This window comes from Antechinus flavipes, chromosome 6 (assembly GCF_016432865.1).
Source record: "Antechinus flavipes isolate AdamAnt ecotype Samford, QLD, Australia chromosome 6, AdamAnt_v2, whole genome shotgun sequence".
NCBI classification, from domain to species: Eukaryota; Metazoa; Chordata; class Mammalia; order Dasyuromorphia; family Dasyuridae; genus Antechinus; species Antechinus flavipes.
The window spans coordinates 258,551,717-258,574,665 of record NC_067403.1 but is presented as its reverse complement, the minus strand read 5'-3'; the positions used below and the strand labels follow the sequence as shown (position 1 = coordinate 258,574,665).

General features: G+C 46.6%; 1 protein-coding gene across 2 annotated transcripts; it reads left to right on the top strand.

Annotated features, from left to right (window-relative positions):
- MRGPRF (MAS related GPR family member F) lies at positions 1–13,643 on the top strand. Of its 2 annotated transcripts, none has more exons than XM_051964864.1 (3): positions 1–220; positions 7,319–7,444; positions 10,880–13,643. In XM_051964864.1, exons 2-3 carry the CDS (start codon positions 7,397–7,399, stop codon positions 11,855–11,857), a joined length of 1,026 nt encoding a protein of 341 aa, XP_051820824.1. In that variant the 5' UTR covers positions 1–220; positions 7,319–7,396; the 3' UTR covers positions 11,858–13,643. The 2 variants fall into 2 exon arrangements, with proteins under 2 accessions (XP_051820824.1, XP_051820825.1); XM_051964865.1 differs by having other exon boundaries at positions 1–247.
- The last annotated feature ends 9,306 nt before the right edge of the window (positions 13,644–22,949 follow it).

Genomic DNA, 22,949 nt, shown 5'->3' with positions numbered 1-22,949 from the left:
GGCCTCTCGGGGAGCACGTCCGGGGCCCGGGGCGGGGCGGACTCGGCTGCAGGGACCGCGCGGCGCAGGCAGTGCTGCGCTCCCTCCGCTCGGCTGGGACCCTCCGCGGCAGGGCAGGAGCGCAGGGCAGGGCAGGAGCGGGCGCAGGGCCGGCAGCAGACGCGCTCTCCGTGGAGGCTCCGCCGCTCGCGCTGAGGCTCCCACGGCGCCTTCCCCCGCGGTGAGTCCGGAGCTGCTTTTATTCGAGGTGGGGACGGGGGACAGCGAATCCACAGGTGGGGCTCCGTGGCTGGAGGGGGGGGGCGGCACGGAGGCAGAGCGGAGGAAGCCGAGTGAGGGACAGCTCTGCACAAGCCCCCTGGCGTCCGGGGCAGCCCCCGCTCGGGACCGGCCGCTCCCCAGCCTCAGGGAGCCCCGCGCGCTGCGCGGGGGGCAGGGTCTGCGGGGCAGCAGCTGGGAGGCAGGACTGTGCTTGCAGCGCTCAGCTTCCCCCCGCTCTCCTTCCCAGACTCCGAGCATTCTTGGTGTCCTGGCCGAGGCTCCCGCTCAGCTTAACCCTCTGGCTGCCGGACTGCATCGGCCCTCGGACCCTCCCAGCTTTAACTCCCTCTCTCTCTTTCCTCTTTCTCGTTATCCTTTTCCATCCTCTTCATGTTTGTACTTCTGTCTTCTCTTATCTCTGTCTCTATCTCTCTCTTCTCTCTTTGACTCTGTCTCTGTGTCTCTGTCTCTGTATCTCTCTCTCTATCTTTATCTCTCTCTGTCTGTGTATGTGTCTGTCTCTCTCCTCTCCTCTCTTTCTGTTTCTTTGTGTGTATCTGTCTTCTCTTAATCCCTGTCTCTATCTCTATGTATCTTTCTCTTCTCTTCTCCTCTCTCTGTGTGTCTCTCTCTGTCTCTGTCTTTCTCTGTCTCTCTCTCTCTCTCTGTCTCTCTGTCTCTGTGTGTATGGGTGTGTATCTGTCTGTCTCTGTCTCTATCTCTGTGTATATCTCTGTCTTCTCCTAATCTCTGTCTCTATCTCTATGTATCTTTCTCTTCTCTTCTCCTCTCTGTCTCTCTCTGTCTCTCTCTCTCTCTCTCTCTCTCTCTCTCTCTCTCTCTCTCTGTGTGTCTGTCTTTCTGTCTGTCTCTCTCTCTGTGGGTGTCTTTGTCTTCTCTTAATTTCTGTCTCTATCTCTATGTATCTTTCTCTTCCCTTCTCTCTCTCTGTGTCTCTATCTTTGTCTCTCACTCTCTCTCGTCTGTGAGTGTATCCATCTCTCTCTTTGTCTCTTACTCCATCCCTCTCTCTGTTTATCTGTCTGTTTCTATCTTTGTCTCTTGTCTGTATCCATCTGTCTCTCTCCCTTTTTCTGTCTCTGTCTTTCTAGCTGAGAGAGAGAGAGAGAGAGAGAGAGAGACTACTTCCACTTCTGCCTCTCTGGCCAGTCCCTAAGAGCTCCGTCCTTCTTTCACTCTGTGTTTTGTCTTTCTTTTGATCCCCAGAACAGAACACCATGCCTGGCACATAATACATATTTAATAAATGCTAGTTAACTTGACTTTGCCTCCATCTCCCCGTCCTCCCAGGGCTCCTGTGATTTCCCTCTTTTCTAGGAGTTTTCGTAAGGCAAACATCCAGGCAGACTTGGTGCCAAATAGCCCATCTGTCCCTGAAGGCATCTTAGCCCAGCTGAAAGTCAGTCTCTGATTTTCCTCAGTCCCTCATGGCCTGTCCCACATCTGTGTTTTTTATGCCCCCATGCCAAAAAATAGATTTTTTGGAAAGTCTAAATAGGAAGAAATAGGAAGGGGAGGGCCGGAAATGAGTGATTTCCTTGATATAATCTACAAGTCAGAAGCAAAATTTGCATTTCCCAGGGAAGGAGAACAAAATACCAGCTTCCCCTCTAAAGTTTCCAAGGAGCTTGTTCCACAATAGCTCTGAATTGTGTGGAAGCTAAGCATTATTGTACATTGTGCAGATGGGGAAACTGAGATTCAGTGGGGATAAAAAATGACTTGCTCATCATAAGTGAAAGTCTGGAGATGAATCATCGGCTCCCAGAGCAGGGAAAGATGGGGCAGGGCGGCACAACCCAGATGCTAGACCAGAGAGCTTCCAGCCTATCAGCTCAAATGTCAGCGCTGCTCTTTCCTGACTGTCATTCCACCATTTATGCCTCAGTTGCTTTGTCAGTAAAACCGCTATTCCTCCCTTGAAGGGTCAGGAGCTTTCACAACCCCCATGTGGAGATGCAGAAGCTGCAGACTCGACAACCTTTGGGAAATGTCAATCATTGTCATAGCTCTAGAACATAGCTCCTCCTAACTTCTCTCATTTTACAAATGAGGAAACTGAGGCTATTTGCAAAAGGCAGAGACTGTGGGGTCAAATCCCAACTCTGTCCCTTACTGCCTGTGTGATCAAGGGGAATACATTTAACCTCCTTGAGCCTCGGTTCCCTCGTCTTCAAAGAAAAAAATGGATTCATTGGCCTCTGAGGTCTCAGCCAGCTCTATCTAGGTCTATGACCTCAGAACCCTCAGTTTCTCACAAGCTCATACAGGAGCCAGAATCTGAGCTCCAGTTTCCTGCTTCTGCTTAGAGCAAACAGGTGAAAATCAAGCCCCAGTCTGGGGGGTTCCTCTGCCCTGCTAAGAGCCACATCCTTCTCAGTCCTGATAGCCTCTTGTGTCTGTAAGTTCCCCTCTCCATCTCCCCCAGAACTGGGATAAGACCCAATACCTAATAAGTAGATACAGCAGAGGCTCAGAGAGCTCTTGACGATGTTATTTTAGTTTTTTCTCAATCACATATAAACAAAATGTCAGACATACTTTTAAAGTAAGTTAGTTTTGAGTTCCAAATTCTCTTCCTTCCTCCTCTCCCTCTCCTCGAGAAGGCAAGAAATTTGATATAGATTCTAGATGTGCAATCATACAAAACATTTCCAGATTAAGCTGTTGCAAAAGAAAATGAAGACCAAAAAAGGCAAGAATAGTAAAGTTTAAAAAGCATGCTTCGTTGTCTTGATGTGTAATTGGGGGAAAGTTTAGAAAACTAATTTTTTTTTCAAGTATCTTTGATCTACATCCAGTCTCCATAAGTTTTTTTCCCTGGAGATGAATAACATTTCCATCTAAGTCCTTTGGATCTGTCTTGGATCATTGTATTGCTGAAAATAGTTAAGTCATTCACAGCAATAATGATATTACTCTATACAGTGTTTTCCTGGTTCTGCTCACTTCACTCTGCACTAGTTAATGGAAGTCTTCCTAGGTTTTTCTGCTCAATATTTCCCATAATACAATAGTATTCCATCACAATCATATCCCACAATTCTTTCAACCATTCCCCAGTTGTATGGGCATCCCAACAATGTGCTTTAATCCGCCGTCACAACCATTTTGCTTAAGTACTTGTCTTTGAGGTCTAGCGTGTTCTCTGCTTCCTTAATCAAGTATAGGCCCAAATATGGGGCAGCTAGATGGTGCAGTGGGTAGAGCACCAGCCCTGAAGTCAGGAGGACCTGAGTTCAAATCTGGCCTCAGACACTTAATACTTCCTAGCTATATGACCCTGGGCAAGTCACTTAACTCCAATTATTTTAGGGGAAAAAAAAAAGGATTGGCTCCAATGAATAGTCCTTGCTGGGAGAGGCCCAAAGAGATACTCAACAACCCAACAAATGTATAAGTATGCACTGTAGCGAATAGGGAGAAGAATAAGACATAGTCCCTGCCTTCCCAGAGTGTCAAGCCCAAGAGCAACACATACAAAGATACAAGGAACAAGAGAGAGCAGCCTATAACAAAGTACAATTAGGAGTTCTTGGAACAGGTACAGTGAGAGTTGACAAGAAGAAAATCACAGAGAACTATATCAAGGAAGGCTTCCTGGAGGACATGGCCTGGAAGAATAAGCTGGACTTGGGGTAGACAGAAGAGGGAGGGCATTTCCCAGGGCAGGAACAATATGAGCAAAGATAAATGGAAGTGGGAAGGACTGCTTTGTCCATGGGACTGCTAGTGAGGAAGCTATCGTTATTCTGACATCAGAGAGCATGTGCTGGTGAACAGTGGGGACTGCAATAGTTGGTGATCCAATCCATGGGTACAAAACACTGAACCGGCGGTGCTCTCTCCCCATTCACACATCCTCACACACATGGATCACGCCATTGCCGCCATTGTTGCCCACTTTGTAGCCTATTTATCTGGGGTAGGTGTCTTAGTCTAATCCATAGGAGACTCAGAAACTTAAGGCTTTTTCTGTTTATCCTTAGCTCAGAGCACAGGGCCTGGCACTGAGAGAGTTTTTTGGTGCACATATCCACTAAACCTCAGTCCTACTTTCACCTCACCGCGCCTCTGATAAGAGGGGCAAAGCCGTGAACTCCATGTCAGAAGGGGGCCCAGACGAGCCAGCTCTTTATTTCCTATTTTTGTTTCCCTCTTTTGGATATCTTTGCATGTCTCCATCAACCTTTTCCTTCCCCTGCAGCCCTGCTTTCCAATTTCCTTTTGTACACTCTTCCCATTAGATTGTGAGTTCCTTGAGGGCAGGACCATTTTTTTATTTGTATTCCTAATACAGATTACAGTGCTAGACACACAGTAGGTGCACAATGTTTCTGATTGACGTATCCAAGCATTCTAGCATACATATGCACATTTGTGTGCAAACATACAGCCACACTTTGGCCTGTCCGTGTGGGCCTGGGACAGACCTCCTAAATGCCTTTTTGGTCTCCTCATGGAGGGAGTCTCGCACTTCATTTAGGAGACCCATGGGGAGCCATCTCGACATACCCTTGCCATATGTACTGACACCAGACACCCACATATAGATGACATCATCTTGGCAGGACATAGGGCTTTAGGGAGGAAAAGAAGGGAATTAGACAAGGAGGGGGATAAAGCGCCAGGATGGAGGATCCCGAGCTGTAGCATTCAGCCAAATGATGTGCCCAAGGTCAGCTAGCCAGTAAACTGGGTCCTGAATTCTGATCTCCTGCCCCCAAAGACATAGCTCAATCTAGGACACCAAAAGCAAGGAAAACAAGAAGATGGGGAAGAGCAGAAAAGAAAAGATGGAAAGAGTGGAGACAAAGCAGAGAGCAGTGGGAGAGTACATAAGGGCAAGTGGGCTTAAGTAATAGCAAGGCAGTTAGGAGCAGTATTAAAGCAAAGACTCAACAGGGCTAGGAATGATATATGTGTGGGAATGTATGTGTGTATGTATATGTATATATCTACATATAGCTACATAAATATATTCTTTCTTAACTATAGCCTGCTTAGGGGTAAGAGGGAAATAAAAGAGGGAAAAACAATAAAACAAAAACAATTTACAAGAAAGTATAGGAAAAATGGGCACTCATTAATGTAATTTCTTCTACAAATATATATACTTTCTTGATCTGATAATTTGTTGTTATATGATTTGGATCCTCCCTGATGTTCTCCTGGGCAGTGTTCTCTTTTGTTTAGTTTCATTTTGTTTTGTATTTCTTTTCTGTTTTTCTTTTTTCTTAATTGTTTTTTTTAATAAAATAAATTAAAAAAAAAAAACAAAGGCAAGTTTTGCCTCCCCAGTCCCTCTCTACTCCCCACCATGGCTCTGATATCTGGGATTCATGAGTGTGGAGGCAACCAGACTGAGCAGACAAGAGGGGATGAAAGGAATAGAAAGTAAGAGAAAGCTGGAGAGAAGGCTCCAGAAGGGAGTGTGTGGGCTGAGGTCATGGAAGATGTGATGTGGCATCTCTCATGGAAACGAGCAGGAGCTGGAGGCAGAAGGAGAGTCCTGGAGAGGAGAAGCATGTGCCCAGAGCGGCCCCAGCTGCTGCTCGGAACAGGCTGAGTGGAGACACATGGATGAGGGGAAGGAATCCTGGACTCGGCTCCAAATCCTGACTCAAAGCTGTGTGGTCTTGAGCTAGTCTCTTCCCATCTCTAAAGTTCTGCTCCTTCCTCTGACAAATGAGAGGTTGGGCTTGGAAGTGGTCTCCACTTCTAACACTCTACTATTTCACATGGTGTGGAGCACAATGAGTCGGTCAGGCAACAAGCATTTATTAGGCACCTACTATTCACCAAACATGGTGAATACAAAGAAAGGCAAAGAATCCTTGATGTCAAGAAGCTTACAATCTAATGGAGGAGACAACACGCCCAAACTATAAACAAAGAAGCTCTAGAAAGGGCAAGTGGAAGATAATCTCAGTGAGAAAGCCCTGAGCAGTGGAGGACACCTCTAAAGACTCTTGCAGATTGTGAGATTTGAGTTTAGTGTTAAATGAAGTCAGGAGCTCGGGGTGATGAAAGAGGTGTGAGAGACAAACAGCACAAAGGCATGGAGTCGAGAGATGAAATTTTTCACTTGAAGAAGATCAAATAGGTCAACGTGGTTAGACTAGAATACATGGAAAGGAGACTGGAAAGGTTGGAAGGAGCAGTTTTTAAAGGGCTAAAAACACTCAATGGTGGGTTATATTTGGTGCTGGGAGGACCCTTGGAGATAACCTGCTCCCACCTGGGCTTAAAGATGGTCAATCTGACAGCTGAAGAGAGGATGGCTGTGGTGGGGAGAGAGCTGAGGCTGGGGCTACCCCACAGCCTAAGAGGAGCAAGAGAGGACATGAGCCTGCATCCAGGTGTATGGAGAGAAGGGGGAAGAGATGTTGGGAAGGCTCATATGACAGGATTTGGCCCCAGATCACATGGAGAGGGCAAGGCGGCTAAGCCCAGAGATGCAATCGGTCCCACATGCTTGAGATCTAGGAAACAAGGAAGTGGAATTCAGGTGATAGGGAGGAGGGTTGCTGCTCCTTCCTAGTTTCATTCAAGTGCTATGGGCCCTCTCCTCCAGGAAGCCTTTCATGATCTCCCCGGCTGTTGGGTGTTTGCTCCTTCCCCCAAATATCATGCATGCACTTGTGTTTACGTGCTATATCATGATGTCCTGATCTAAATCTTGTCACTGAACCCAGACAATTCCAGGGGAGAGTGACTTTGCACAACCCTCCCTCACTTAGGTGCACTTCCCTCTCATGTCACGGCCTTGCCCATCATGTCATGGTGCTCTTCCAGAATGAGGGACAAACAACATGTCATACCCCTATCCCAGAACCATGTAATTCCTTGAGATGGTCCTTGTTTTGTTTTGCTTTTTCCTTTTCTGCCTCCAGTGTCTTGGACTCAAAAGTGGATTAATAAATGCTTGTTGGATGGGTTGGGTTGTTTTGGACTAATAGCAGTGGATTGGAGGACAGTCATTTCGCCTCAAATTCCAACTCCAGTTAAGGCTGTTTCTTTCTGTGATTGACAGGTTGCCAGAGTGTGGGAGAAGAACCTGCAGAGGTCAGCCGTGAAGAGTCTGCCTATCGTTGGCCAATCCACCCCCAAGATGGCCGGAAATTGCTCGTGGGATGTCCACGCCCAGAACAGGAATAAGGCAAGTGTTGGGAAGCATCCGCCAGCTCCGCCGGGGAGAGCGCCTGTCCTGACCATCCCCAGGTCTCAGTCCCCAGCCCAGCTTGGCAGGTGGGGCAGGAAATCCACTTGTTGGAGGGGATAGCTCCATCTCCATCTTCAGCTTGATCCCCGTTTTTGGCTCTCTAGCCATTTAATGGCTTCTAGTTCTAGTCCTGGCGCTGCCTCGGACATGCTGTGTGAACTTGGGGAGGAGGCCTGATGTGAGAGGAGGTGGGTCAGATCCTGATTCTAACATCCTCTACCCAGGTGATGTAGGCTACATCATTTCACTGCCCTGACTCAATTTGTCCTTTGTAAAATGGAGGACTTGGCCAGATCTCCTCTGAAGACCCTTCCACTTTAGATCTAGCAAGGATCCTCTGATGACTCTCTTCTCAGAACCAATGTCCTGGTTCCATGATGGGTCCCTTCCAGCTGGAAGGTCACTGAGAGCAAGACATTTACTCCCTCTCTGCAAGGCAGGAACTGCAACTTCCTTCCCACCTGCATCCCTCCTCGCTCTGTATTCTTTATTCCAACTATTTCAGCATCGAGGTGTCCATTAGTCTCCCTCTCAGGCTGATCTCCCCATCCAGACTGATGGGGAATCGTCTGCCTGGTACTTCTGCCTTCATTTGGGCCATGACCGCTCACGGTGACCAAAATACCACCTCCCCTTTTAGCCCATTTATTCAGATGGGGCATTTCAAGCTGCAAATGAACCTTAGAGGCCTATTATTCCAATCCCCCTGTTTTATAGATAAGCTGAATCCCAGAGGGAGGAGAATTCACACAATCAGAAGGAAAACCAGGAAAACCAGCAGAGTTAGGATTTGCACCCAGGTCTCCAAATCCAGTATTCTGGAGTCATCACTTTCTTCATTTTCAGCCTTACCAACCCTTGGATTTACATCCTAAAATTACAACCACTGGAAAAGATCTAAGTAACTCTCTGGTCTAACCCTTCTGTTTTATTTTAGGTTTATTGTTCAATTTTAATTCAATAAGCACCTAGTAATCATGGATCCTCTTTGAGAAGGATGACTGACAAGCATGTATTTAGGGATGCATGTGTGTGTGCATGTATTGTGGATTTGTTGTTCAATCATTTCAGTCTTGTCCAATTCTTTGTGACCCCTTTGGGGTTTTCTTGGCAAATACTGGAGAGGTCTGTTATTTCCTTCTCCAACTCATTTGACAGAAGAGGAAACTAGGGCAAACGGGCTGGGTTTGGAGACAAACCGGAGATAAAGATTTCAAAGAAGTTTAAAAGCCAATATGTAACTGGTCAATATGAAAGTTCCTCCCAGGGATTGAGATTGACTCTCTCTCTCTCTCTCTCTCTCTCTCTCTCTCTCTCTCTCTCTCTCTCTCTCTCTCTCTCTCTCTCTCTCTCTCCCCCCCCCCCCCCCCAATGGCTTAACCAAAAAAAAAAAAAAAAGTCTTTCCAAGGAAGGAGCTGTGAATTTCCAAGATTCCCATAGACTCCTCTACTCAGTCCTGACTTTCACACTTCAGCTATGATCCAGGCAAATCACTTAATCTTCATTGGCTCACCAACCCTCCAAAGCTTTCAGTTGCAGAGAAGAGAGGATTTAAATCTTTAGAGGGAAGCCCACGCAGAAAATTCCCTAAAGGCTTTGCAATAGCAAGTCCAAAGCTCAGAAAGTTAACGTCCCAGGCACTGTCCTAGGTACTGAAGATTCAAAGACATAAGATGAAGCTAGAACTGGCCTCGAGGGGCTTACTCTGGGGAGAGGGGAGCGCTACAACGCGGGTGAAGGCGGGCAGATTTGAGGAAGTGGGAGTTGAGTTGTGACGCTGGGAGGAAGGGGTGGGAGAAGAGAAGCTGGGCTGGGCCCTGAAGGAACGCATGGATCCTGAGAGGGAGGGTGTTCTGGGAATGGAGACACATGAGATGGGATGTTAAATGCAGAGAACACTTTGGTTGCAATCCTCTGAGGGTGTGGTGCAGAGGGATAAGGAATAATGGTGGGAAGACCTGTGGGAGGAGATTGTGCTGCTGTTCATTCATTTCGTCATGTCCAACGCTTTCTGATCCCACTGGGGTTTTTCTTGGCAAGGCTGGAGTGGTCTGCCATTTTCTAAGAACATCACTAACATAACTAACCCACACAAATCCCAAGGGACAGACTGACTCACAGCGGGCCTGCAGGGCGGCTTATGTCTCCTGAGGGTAATTGAGGGGAGGGGAGGGGGGGGTCTGAGCTACCCACCATTCTAGGAATAGCTGTGCTCATACACATTTCCCAATCACACCCAGGCACGTACTTCTAGGCCCCCCCTATGCTACAATGCCAGCTCTTGATGTTGTTCTTGTCCTGAGAAGTAAAACTGCACAGATTTCATGGAGGACGAGACCTTAGAGATAAACACGTCTACATCCTTTCATTTACAGATGGGGAAACTGAGGCACAAAAATTTAAATTACTTGCCCAGGGTTACACAATTAGTAAACATTTGAAGCAGTTTTGAATTCAGGTCTTCCTGACTCTAGGACTTTAGGCTCTAGTTACCTCTCACTGACATATGCTCATTGCCCCGAATGTTCCTGTTTTACAATGAAATGGAACTGGATTTTAGAGTGAACAGAGCCCAGCGCCTCAGGTCAGTAAGGATCAGCTCAGGGGTTGGCAAAGCTCTACTTGTGCCAGGAGCTGAATCTCCGTCTGGCTGTTGTGGCCATGTTTGTCCGCCAAAGGACCGAGTCTCGGCCTCCATCATCATCATTGATGCTTCTATTGTGCTTTAAAATTTGCCACATGCTCAATATACATCAGCTCCTTTGAATCTCTCAGCAACTCTGCGAGATCAGTGTGATTGTATCTCCATTTGACGGATAAAGAAGAAATTAAGTGGCTTTCTCCTGCTGGTAATTGCTGGGGAGTTGGGCTTTTAACCCAAGTTTTCCTTACTAGATGGTGAGATCCCCTCAGAGATGAGGACTCGCCTGTCATTCTTACCCCAACTCATGTGTCTGCTTTGCCTCACTTTACCTCCCTGGCAATCCCTCCTGCCTTCTTCCCGTCCCCCCTGGGGCTGCCCCATAACTCCCTCTTCTTCACGAAAGCTTCAAGGCAAAACAAAATGTAACCGTGTTTTCTGAGCCTCTCCAGTGGAGGCAGCACCCGACCAGGTACTATGAGGGTAGGGACAATAACACAAATTTAGGTTCGACATAAGAAAACTCCACAGAGTCAAACAGGCGACGGCTCGTCGGAACCGTTCTAGGCAGCTTGTGTTCTGCAAGTTGGCGATTCCTTTGTCCACTTGAGCCCTTTGTCTCTGTTTACCCAAGCTGGAGACAGCTGCAGGGGCTGGGGGGTGAGTGGGGCCTTGAAACGTAAGCCAGCAGCCAAGGTGGGTTAATGCCCGTCTCCTTCTCTGCCCACAGGTGTGCCCAGGGGTGAACGAAGCCCCGGAACTCTACAGCCGCGGCTTCCTGACCATGCAGCAGATCGAGGCTTTCCCCCCACCTGTTATCATGAGTTACATTTTCCTGCTCATCTGCCTGTGTGGGCTGCTGGGCAATGGAGTGGTGCTCTGGTTTTTCGGCTTCTCCATTAAGCGGAACCCCTTCTCCATCTACTTCCTCCACCTGGCCGTGGCCGACATCGGCTACCTCTTCTGCAAGTCCGTGCTCTCCATCCTGCAGGCCGGGGCCTTTCCCGGGGCCTTTCCCACCTACATCCGCTTCGTGTCGAGGATCCTGGGCCTGGCGGCCTTCCTCACGGGCGTGAGCCTGCTGCCGGCCGTGAGCACCGAGCGCTGTCTCTCTGTGCTCTTCCCCACCTGGTACTGCTACCGGCGGCCCAAGCACATGTCGGCCCTGGTGTGCGCCCTGCTCTGGGCCCTGGCCTTCCTCATCACCACCATCCACACCTACTTCTGCGTCTACGTCAGCCCCAGGCCCTCGTGGGGGGACTGCACCCACATGGACATCTTCCTGGGCATCCTGCTCTTCCTGGTCCTTGCCCCGCTGATGGTCCTGACCTGCCTGGTCTTCCTGCTGAGGGTGGAGTGCCATGCCCCGCGCCGGCACCACTCCTCCAAGCTCAACAACGTCATCCTGGCCATCGTGGCTGTCTTCCTCGTGTCTTCCATCTACTTGGCCGTCGACTGGTTCCTGTTCTGGATCTTCGAGATCCCGGCGCCTTTCCCCGAGTACGTCACGGACGCGTTCATCTGCGTCAACTGCAGCGCCAAGCCTGTGGTCTACTTCCTGGTGGGGAGGGACAAGAAGCAGAGGTTCTGGGAGCCCCTCCGCGTGGTCTTCCAGAGAGCCCTCCGAGATGGAGCCGAGCTTAAGGAGAGCGGGGACACCCCTAACACGGTCACCATGGAGATGCAGCCCACGGCGGCCACTTCCTGAGAAGTTGGGGGTGGCCCCGAGCCGGAGAACTTTCCTGGGCCTCGTGGGCGCTGCGTCAGGCCCCCAGCACCAGTCACACTGTATTTGCACCCGTCCTCTGGCTGGAGGCTCCGGGATCCGCATCCGTCCATCCATCCCTTCCTTCAAGAACGTGGCCGCAGCACCTACTCAGTACCAGGCTCTGTGCTCCAAGCTGGGGGCTCAAAGACAAAAACCAGCAGTCCCTGCCTTCCGGGAGCTTACACTCCACTGCCGCGGGGACTAACGAAAGGCAGCTCTCCAGAAGACCCAGGAGGGATCTTGGGTTCTTCTTGTCTCATCCAACTGGTGTCTGTCTCCTCAAATGACTGATTCAAGCTATCCTCAGGTCTCACATAAGCTCTCCCCTCCTTCCAAGTGGGGCTCAGCCCTGGACAACGTTGTGAAGTTGAGAAGTGCGTCCCACCCCTAGAATCCTGGTAACTTCCCCAAAAATGGCACTGCCTTCCCGTCACTCCTCCCAGCACTCACCTCCGGAACCCCACTGGGCTGGCTTCGGTCTGCCCTCCTTGGTCCTTCCCTTCCACAGTGTCCCACAGAACAGCTAAAGTAACAGCGAGGCTGCCCCATGGTCTGCCCTCCTTGGTCCTTCCCTTCCACAGTGTCCCACAGAACAGCTAAAGTAACAGCGAGGCTGCCCCATGGTCTGGCTTCCTTGGTCCTTCCCTTCCACAGTGTCCCACAGAACAGCCCAAAGTGACAGCGAGGCTGCCCCACGGTCTGCCCTCCTTGGACCTTCCCTTCCATAGTGCCTTATAGAAGCAGCCTAAGTGGCAGTGAGACTGATCTGATGTCAGTTGCCCCACGCCCTTCACACAGCAACAGGTAAAACACATTTTAACCAGAGCCTTCTGGAGATAGTGGCCCCACCTTTCTGGCCTAGCCCCTTGGTACCTAAAATGGTGGAAATTTCTAAACATACTTGGCAGAAGGGGATGAAAAGGCTTTCTCTCCCCTTCGGTCTCATTGTCCTCTGCCTTGTCGAGCAAGACTCGGCTCCAGCCTCTGACTATCCCCAACCTAGTAAACTATCATTAATTTAGAGATGAAAGGAGAAAATTGAGAACTGACTAAAGCTGATTCTGTTGTTCTTCCCAAGTCCTTCCGAGTCCATTTGCAGTTTTTAAAAAGTGAATCCCAGAGCTGACCATGTCTTAACATGAAGAAGAGATTTTTTGTGGACATTCATGGGAAGGAGCCTTTCAGCCTCCATCACATCACCCCCAGGGAGCTCTCCTACCAAGGATCACAGAAGATCAAGGGCATAAGACACCTTTGAGGTCATCGAGTCCAGCCGCCAACCATTGAGTCCAACAGCCCAACAGGGCCTGCCACCAAGGGAGGTCTCCCTGAACAACCTCAGTCTGCTCCAGGAAAACTGCAGCAAGTTCCAATGGACTCTAGTCTAGACCTGTCCCATCAACCAGCCAGGCCGGGGCCCCCTACCCTGGACTTTCTACTCTTTCCCACAGGCCAAGGCAACCTCTCCATCTCTGCCCATCGAGATCATGACAGGCTCACAGCTGAAAGGCTCTCCTAAGTGTTTTCAAGGCCTCTCTGCTCCCTGAGGGCAGATTACAGCTCTCTGCGGTCACAGATAGCAGCTCTGAGAACTCTTGCCTTTTCCTGTATCCTCTTGGGTTTTTTTTTTTTGATGTTGTATTGATTATTTTACAATGTTGTCATTTCCAAAATGACCCACGTGCCCACATTCTTTTTGTAATAAAGTATGGTTAAGCCGGACAAACACTGGTCACGTCTGACATTGCTTGCCCCTGCCCACAGCCGGCGGCTCCTGCCCTCTGCTCCGGGAGAGGCAATGCTTCGCCTTCTGTCCCTGAAGTCAAAATAAACCCAGCCTCCCACATTTGAGTGTTCCAGTATGCTGAGCTCCCCATAAGAACCACAGACTCAGAGGGAGAAATCTGGAATTCATCTTGTCCACATGGTGCAAGCAGGGACACGGGAGCCCAAGCCCCACAGCTGGTTAATGACAGAAGCATGATTAAAGCCTACCATTCCTGACCCTAGTGCAAGGTTCTTCTCACTGCTCTGGACAATGATATTCAGAAAGAAAGAAAAGAAAGGAAGGAGGGAGGGAGAGAGGGAAGGAGGAAGGGAGAAAAGAATGGAGGGAAGAAGGGAGGGAGGGAGGAAGAAAGAAAGACAGGAGAAGGGAGGGAGGGAGAGAGAGAGAGAGAGAGAGAGAGAGAGAGAGAGAGAGAGAGAGAGAAGAGAGAGAGAGAGAGAAAAGAAAAGAAAGAGAGAAAAGAAAAGAAAGAAAGGAAGGAAGAAGGAAGGAAGAAGGAAGGAAGAAGGAAGAAAGAAAGAAAGAAAGAAAGAAAGAAAGAAAGAAAGGAAGAAAGAAAGAAAGAAAGAAAGAAAGAAAGAAAGAAAGAAAGAAAAGAAAGAAAAGAAAAGAAAGAAAGGAAGGAAGGAAGGAAGGAAGGAAGGAAGGAAGGAAGGAAGGAAGGAAGAAGGAAGGAAGAAAGAAAGAAAGGGTTTTCCAACCAGATGGGTCCCCATCTCTACTCATAGAGGTAGTTGTTTGCCCTTCGTTCTTGAAGATCAGGACATCAGAAAGATGTCACCATGACATGCAAGTGAACTGGATTTAAGGGAGGAAGGCTGTGCAAGGCTGCCTGCCTTACTTTTTGCTCCAGAGCTATCTGGGGTCCAGTGGCCAGATAGAGATGGCCCTGGATGCTAAAGTCTTCACCAGGTCTCGGTTTGACTTGGGCCACATCCAGCTTCTTTTGGTGATTCAATGGAAGTCCTAGTAACGGGCTTTCATTGCAATCCCTGCTACACAGACAGGACTTGGGGGGAGGAGGTGAGGAAAGCTAAGGAAGGAAGGAAGCATGTATTAAGCATTTACTATCTACCAGGCTCCCAGTACCAGTTACAAATATTACTCAGAGGAAGGAAGAAGGGAAATCCCCCAAATCAGGGATTTTCCTCTCCCGGCATCCACCGGGATTCCAGGCTAGGCTTGAGAGGCCAGAACTCTGGTGAGCACAATCAAGCCAGAAGAGATTCCCATCCATTCCCAGGTGGGGAATCTACATTTGAGAAGCTGCTGCCCCGACTTCTGACTTCCTGGCCAATTTGGCCTGGGGGGATGGATTTTTGGCCAAGATAACTACAAATTTGCCTGGGCAGTCTCTCAAACTTTTAAAACATCACAAAACAAAGAAGGTACAGGTGAGAGAATGCCTTGCTTGTTTCTAAATTTGTAACAAAGTGTGTTAATCCTCAGGACAAGGATGAGATGAGGACCAAATGATGGGAGTGGGGTCTTTATCTGTTTACTCTGGAAGTCTAACCCACACACCCACACAAAAATGTCCTCTCAAAACACTGAATGATCCAATTGGGCCAACTATCCTTACCAAACAGATCTAATTAGACACCCAAACTCCGTGGTAGGACTTTACACTTTTTAAGGGGAAAAAAGGCACCCAGAGAAACACCAGGAATCATCATCCTCAGCCCCAAAAGCCTGAAACAAAAGTCGTCAGCCTCATGATGTCATTGGTCCTCTAACAACAGCCAGTCAGCCACCGCATCTTGATAGTTCCACAACATCGCTCACATCCCTCGATTTTCCCCTTAATTCCATGGAGACACTCCTTGTTCCGAGCTTAAAGCTGTGGGGGAAATGATAATGATATGTGACATTGATATAATGCTTCTAGGTTGGTAAGGAGCAGCCTGATGGCCAAGATAACTGGACTCAAAGCCAGAAAGAGCCAGTTTGAAACTGTCTTCTGATGCATTCTAGAACCTCAGAGTTCCCGATCACAGCCCACAGGTGCCTAGAGCCCTCAACACTGCAATGGGAAGGAACCAGATTAAAATGCAGTTGGGAAATAGTTAATGAAATAAAGAAAAATGCAACAAAGCACAGGTAATATCCCATTTTAACTAAGTCAGCACTGCACAGGATTCCTTAGGTACAGACCAACGGCTTGTTAGTCAGGGCTTAATAAATGTTTATTGACTGTATAAGACCTCAGGCTACCTCCAATGATGGTTTGTGAATTGCTCTCCACACAAAACTCAAGTATGATCTAGCGTAGTGGGTCTCGAGGTTCTCAAACATCAGGACACACTATATGTAAACAATTGTGCAGGAAAAGCTATAGACAGAAGAAAGTGGAAATGATTGGCAGAGGGAAGGTACTGGCTTGAGAGTCATGGGGGAAAGTGTTTTGTAGGAGGGACTGGAAGGAGGAGGAACAGAAGAAGGAAGAAGAGGAAGAGGAGAAGGAGGAGGAGGAGGAGGAGGAGGAGGAGAGGAGGAGGAGGAGGAGGAGGAGAAGGGAGAGCATTCCAGACTGGAAAAAAATGCTTAGAATGAAGATGGAAGGTCTTGTTCAAGAAACAGCCAGAGGGCAATGTCACTGAAGCATATGGTGGGGAGAGAAGGCCAGGGTAACATATAGACATATTGGAAATGTAGGAAGGCGGCAAGTTAGGAAGGCCTTTGACGGCCAAACAGAGCATTTTGTATTTGATTCGGGAGGCTAGAATTTACTGAATTTACTTGAATTTACTTGGAATTTACTGAATAGAGGGTGACATGTTCAGATGTTCTGTTTCAAAGACAGATCTCTTTGGTGGCAGAATGGAGGCCGGACTGGAGTGGGGAGAGACTGAGGCAGGAGGACCCCCCAAAAAAAACAGTGATTGCCATAGTCCAGACATTGAGGGCAGGGGCAGAGTCAAAGGAGAAAAGAGGGCAAATAGGGAGGATAGTGCTAGCACTAAAATGAATCCATAAGAATCAGACCCTCCTCCAAGGCAAAGCCCAATAGATTGGATAGAAAATGCCATCTGTATTCAGAAAAAGAACTATGGAGATTAAATGGAGATCAACACATGCTATGTTCCCTTCTTTTTTCTGTTTTTTCTCTCCCATGGTTTTTCTCTTTTGTTCTGATTTTCTTTCCCAGCATGATCCATAAAGCAGTGTGTATTAGAAATAAATAAATGGGAAACAAACAAAAAAGAATCCGACCCTCCTTGTCCACAAGGAGCTTCCAGTTAGTAAGGGTTTATGCCTTTCAACTAGACTTCATTCATTCATGGATGATTTGTTGAGGGCCTACTACGTGCCAAGCACTGAGGATGGGAAATGTAGACAAAAGGAAGGGTCTGCCCAGGAGGAGATTCTTTCTAGGGGATCCAAGTGTCAGATAACTCAAGAGAAGATCACAGGAAGAAAAATCACGCAAAAATCATGTGGCTACGGAGAAAGCCAGAGACTTCAAGAGACAAAAGGAGAAGGATCTCCCAGATACTGGACACAGCCTGGGAAAGGAAACCCAGAGAGCAGAGGGATTGTCCAGTTTGAGGGACAGCAGCCCTAGGGGAAGTCATGAATATGCCCTACGATGTTTGGGGAAAATTAATGATAACTGGGGTTGGAATATAAGAAAAACCTAAGGCAGAGAGTTTGCCGTCAGGTTCTGGGAGATTTCAGTTACTGAGGCTGCATGAATGAATGAATGAATGAATGAACATTTATTCAGCACTATGTGCCAAGCACTGTGCCCGACCTCGGGAGGAAGTGTTTCTAAGTCACTGAAATCCCACCCCCCACATCTTTCAGCTTTACAGAACAGGCTCTTTCCTCCTCCACCACCTGTGCTCATCACCCTCTCTCCTGGCCCCACCCATTGGGCTAATGTTTTGATGTTTTCTGAGTGCTCAGGAAAGGGCCCTTCCAGCCGGGGCCTCGGGAGCAAAGGGTAGGAGAAGCCGTTGCCCTCTTTCCCATTTCCCAGCCAGCTAGGAAAGCTCCCCTTTGTCCATTTGGCTTCTGGAGGGCAGGGAAAGGTGGGGAGGGAGGAATGAGCCTGATCCATTAGGCCACACTTGAGTCCCTGATTTCCTGTAATCGCCCAAAGCCTAATGCAGAAAGCATCTCCCCCTCCTCCTCCTCTGGGATGGACTTTCTGGATGCCCTCCATTACATCGTCCATTTAACTCATTTTTCCTCACCCTGGAAAGTAAAGCCCGTTTCCTAGTTTATAGATTCACTCACTCAGTCAATCAACATCCCACACTCTCCCAGTAATAAACCCTGGACAAAGAAAGGCAAATGAGGTCCCTGCCCTGGGTTGAAGGGCCTCCCCTCCCAGGCTGATCGGGGCCGGGCTTCAGAGGCTGCTGGACTGATGAGGGATGGACCATCCCTCGCTGGCCAGACTGGGATATCCATCATCTCCAGGACGCAGAAGGTGAAGACCCCCATGAGGATTTCCAGGCCCCCCAAGGAAGCTCTTCTTCTCAACTCCAATAAGGACCAGGGAAGGTTCAGGTGAGAGACAACTTCCAATAGCTTTGGTTTTTCTCCCATCTCCTTATGTCCCAGGCTGATTTGTCTTAGGAGTTTCCCAGCTCCAGAAAGCTTTACAGATTCAGTGTTTCCCCTCATAGAAGGAAATCAATCGAAAAAGGTGACAGCAGAGGTCTCAAACCCAGGGAAGTAGATTAAATGTAATGGGGAAATATTTGATGAGATAAAAAAATTAAATTTTGGATATTAATAAGTGGTTTTCTCAGTTAATCCAGGGGCCACAGGGTCCCTTATGGACCATGTAAAGGGGCTCCTTCTGAGAGTTTGACAGCCCTGGGTTCGTGTGGAGTTCTTTAGAGATGGGACTAGCTCTCTGAGGAGATGGGACTAGCTCTCTGAGGAGATGGGACTAAGGATCTCGGCAGAGATGGGACTAGCTCTCTGAGGAGATGGGACTAAGGATCTCTGCAGAGATGGGACTAGCTCTCTGAGGAGATGGGACTAGCTCCCTAAAGAGATGGGACTAACAATCTCTGAAGAGATGGGACTAGCTCTCTGAGGAGATGGGACTAGCTCCCCGAAGAGATGGGACTAACAATCTCTGAAGAGATGGGACTAACGATCTCTGAAGAGATGGGACTAGCTCTTTGAGGAGATGGGACTAGCTCCCTGAAGAGATGGGACTAACGATCTCTGAAGAGAGGGGACTAGCTCTCTGCAGAGATGGGACTAACTCTCTGAGGAGATGGGACTAGCTCTCTGAGGAGATGGGACTAGCTCTCTGAGGAGATGGGACTAGCTATCTCTGAAGACCCTTCTGACACTGATGATCCATGAGTTGAACTGAAACTGGCCAGAAGGTGTATTCCATTTGTCAGGTACACTATATGAAGGGCGCTTGGGGGAGCTGGCGAATGTGTGCTGGGGAAAACCATCCTCAGCCAAATGCTTGGGGAATAAGGGATTCAACATCCCTAGGGTGAGAACCAAGCGATCTAATTAGTGTGTCCCTAAGGAGGCTGAGAACTTTTTAAGTAAAGCTCATGAATTCTCCCAGCTGATAGACCTAGGTGAATGGTGAGAAGAAATGTGCACAATCCTCCTTCCTACTTAGAAAAAGGTAAACTGAGGCACAGCGGGGGCTGACTGATGAATAAATACTTGTTGTTTTGCCACACTACAAGAAGTGGACCAAATCTGGGCTAAAAGCAACAGATTTCAGATGCTGAGTTCTAATCTCATCAAAAGAAACTAAAATGGATTTTGAATAAATGAATGGTCTCAGGTGGGAAGTTAGTTTAGAGAAATCCCCCTGCATGGAGAGAGATATCCCAGAGAATGGGACATGACCACTAACCAGTCCAGCCCAAGGGCTGCCTTTCCCTCAAGAACCCACAAATCAAGAATGTCTAAGCCTGACAGCGACCAAAGCCTCTTGGGAGTGGGGGAGTAGGGTGACTGGGAGCCCAGCTGAGCAAATAAAAGAGGGATTCTGTCCTTTATTGAAGGCAGATGAAGACATTTTTCCAAGGTCATATTAGAGGAAGAAGACATTTTAAAAATTGTCTATACACCAAGCTCCTTTTCCCTGAGTCTCAGCTTCCTCATCTGTAAAATAGACAATTACTTTCTATAAAACAGGTTTTCATCTATTCACATCCAAAGGTCTCATAAACTCTTTCTAGTTCTTTTGTGTTTTATGCCCTCCTGTCCCTCCTATACTTTGTGACCCAGCTACACTGGTCATGTTACTGTTCTTCAGAGATGACCCTCCATCTCCAGACTCAAGCATCCTCACTGTTGGTTCCCCATGTCTGGAATGGTCTCCGTCCCCAGCTCCACCTCCAGGGTTCAGCCAGGAAACTTTTACTAAACACACACTGCGTGCCAAGTATTGTCCTAAGCCCTGGAGATAACAATGAAAGGTTTCTTTGACAGTTTCTGCTGGGATTTTAGCAGGGACTTGAAGGAAGCTGGGGGTAGCCAGGAAGTGAAGAGGAGGAGAAGGGAAAGCAATTCAGAGGCTTGGGGGAGAGCTCAGGACAGAATATTGAAGAGTGGGTAGGTGGGTGTGAGGTGGAAAGAGATTGGAAAAATGGGAGGGTGAGGAGGCAGGTCAGGTTATGAGGGTTTGAGATTGGGTTCTGGAGGGGATAGGGAGCCATGGGAGGTTACTGAGTAGGGAATCGACATTGAAGATGACTTTAATAGCTAAACCGAGAGTGGGAGGGAGTGGGGAGATTCTAGAGGCAGATCAACCAGCAAGCTAATTCCGGAATCATTTAACAAATTACCCAAAATCTCATGTTCTCAAAGAAGCTTTTACCAATCCTACTTAATGTGAGTGCCTTCCTTCTGCAGAATATTTGCTATTTTTTCTACATCAAACTTATCTGTCCATAGTTGTTCCCTTGTTATCTCCCCGAAGGGCAAATTCTTTTACTTTTTTTGTATCCTCAGTACTTAGCTAAGATTCTGGCACATAATAGTTGCTTGAATGTTTTTTGACAGTCAACATCATCCCCATTTTACACATAAGGAAACTGAGGTTCCGAGAGATTGTCTCATCCAAAGTCACACAGCAGAAAGGCAGGAATAGTAATTCAATATTTCTTTTTTTGGACCATAATGAAATAAAAGTTATAGTCAATAAAGCTTGGAAGCAAAATTGAAATTAATTGTAAATGAAATAATGGATGAATAAAGAAATAATCATTTGTTCAAAATGAATGACAACAATGAGACCATACAAAATTGGTGGGATGCAGTCTAGGAAAATATGTAAATCTCTAAAAGCTTACAGCAATTAAAGACCAAAAAAGCAGATCAACAAACTGGACTGCAATTAAAAAACTGGAAAACCAACAAATTCAAATCTCCCAACTCAACACTAACATAGAGATTCTGAAAGAAAAGAAAGGTTAATTAAAATTAAAAGTAAAAACCCATTGAACAAATAAATAAAAATGGGTTCTGGCTTGGAAAAAAATGATAAAACAGAAAGGCTATTGGCCTCAAGTTACTGGTCTCAAAAACAAACAAACAAAAAAATGAATTCACAATCAATAAAGGGAAAATAAAAATAATTATTAGGAGCTATTTTGCCCAACCACATGCCGATAAAACTGATGATCTAAATGGAAAAAATGGGTGAATATTTACAAAAATATCAACAGGACGGAAAATATACTACTTAAATTATCTTAAGTAGAAAAATAAATTAAGCGTGCCATTAATGAATTCCCAAAGAAAAACTCCCAGGCCCAGATGATTTTACCAAACTTAAAGAACAATTAGTTCTAATATGATATAAACTGGCTTGAAAAAATAGGCAAAGATATTCAAATTCCTTCTATGATACAAATGTGGTCTTGATAATAGAAATTAATTAATAAATTAATTAAATTTAAAAATTAATCAATGTTGATGCCAAAAAATTAAATAAAATACTAGCAAGGAAATTGCACAAATATATCACAAAGATCACACACTTTGGCCAGCCTGGGTTTATACAAGGGATGCAGAGCTGGTTCAATATTAGGCCGCAAAACATAAGCCACATTAATAACAAAATAACAAAACACCAAAAGCCACGTTAATAACAAAATAACAAAAACATTAATAACAAAATAACAAAACACCAAAAGCCACATTAATAACAAAATAACAAAACAGCAAAAGCTATGATTATTTCAATAGATGCAGGAAAAGCTTTCGAATAAATATAATACATTTTCTTTTTAAATAAAAAATAACATGAAAGCAGAATAAATGGAGCTTAATTTAAAATGAAATGCTTTATTGCTCTTGGCAGAGATAATGGAGTGGTTTGCCATTTCCTTCTCCAACTCATTTTACAAATGAGGAAAACAAGAATAAGTGACTTACCTAGCTTCTCACAGCTAATAAGTGTCTGTGGTTGGATTTGAACTCGAGGAGAGTTGCGCACCATGGCACCACGCGGTCCCTACATTGTAGCTATCTAAATCCAAGCCCAAGTGTTACTTGTAATGAGGATAAACGAGAAGTCTTTAATAAAATCAGAGGCAAACAAGAAGGACGCCCATTATGACCACTATTATTCAATATTGTATTAGAAATGCTAACAATAGCAACTAGCAAAATAACAATAGCAGAATAGAAGCTCTTTTAGAGGTGTGAACTCAAAGGTTGACTCCCGACTCGTGAATCTCCTCCACTGAACTTGTGAATCTCCAGAATGAATCCTGACTTGTGAATCCCCTGGATTTGTGAATCTTGTAGAACTCCAATGAATACTAAATACATTAGTGAACCAGAGAACTGCTAAGCACGATGCTAAAATTAGATAACCGATTTAGCACCTTGTACGAATCCTAACAAAGATAACTGTGTTTTAAGAGATAATGAGGAAGATGGGTTTTTTTTCTTTTTTTAATTAAAGCTTTTTTATTTTCAAAACATATGCAGGAACAATTTTCAACATTCACCCTTGCAAAACCTTCCAAATTTTTTCCCTTCCTCCTCCCACCCCCTCCCCTAGATGGCAAGTAATCCAATATATGTTGATTATGTGCAATTCTTCTATGCATTTTTCTACAATTTTTGTGTTGCAAAAGAAAAATCAGATCAAAAAGGAAAAAAAAATGAGAAAGAAAAGAAAATGCAAGCAAACAACACGAAAAAGAGTGAGAATACTATGTATCTCTGGGTGCAGATGGCTCTCTTCATCACAAGATCATTGGAACTGGCCTGAATCGTCTCATT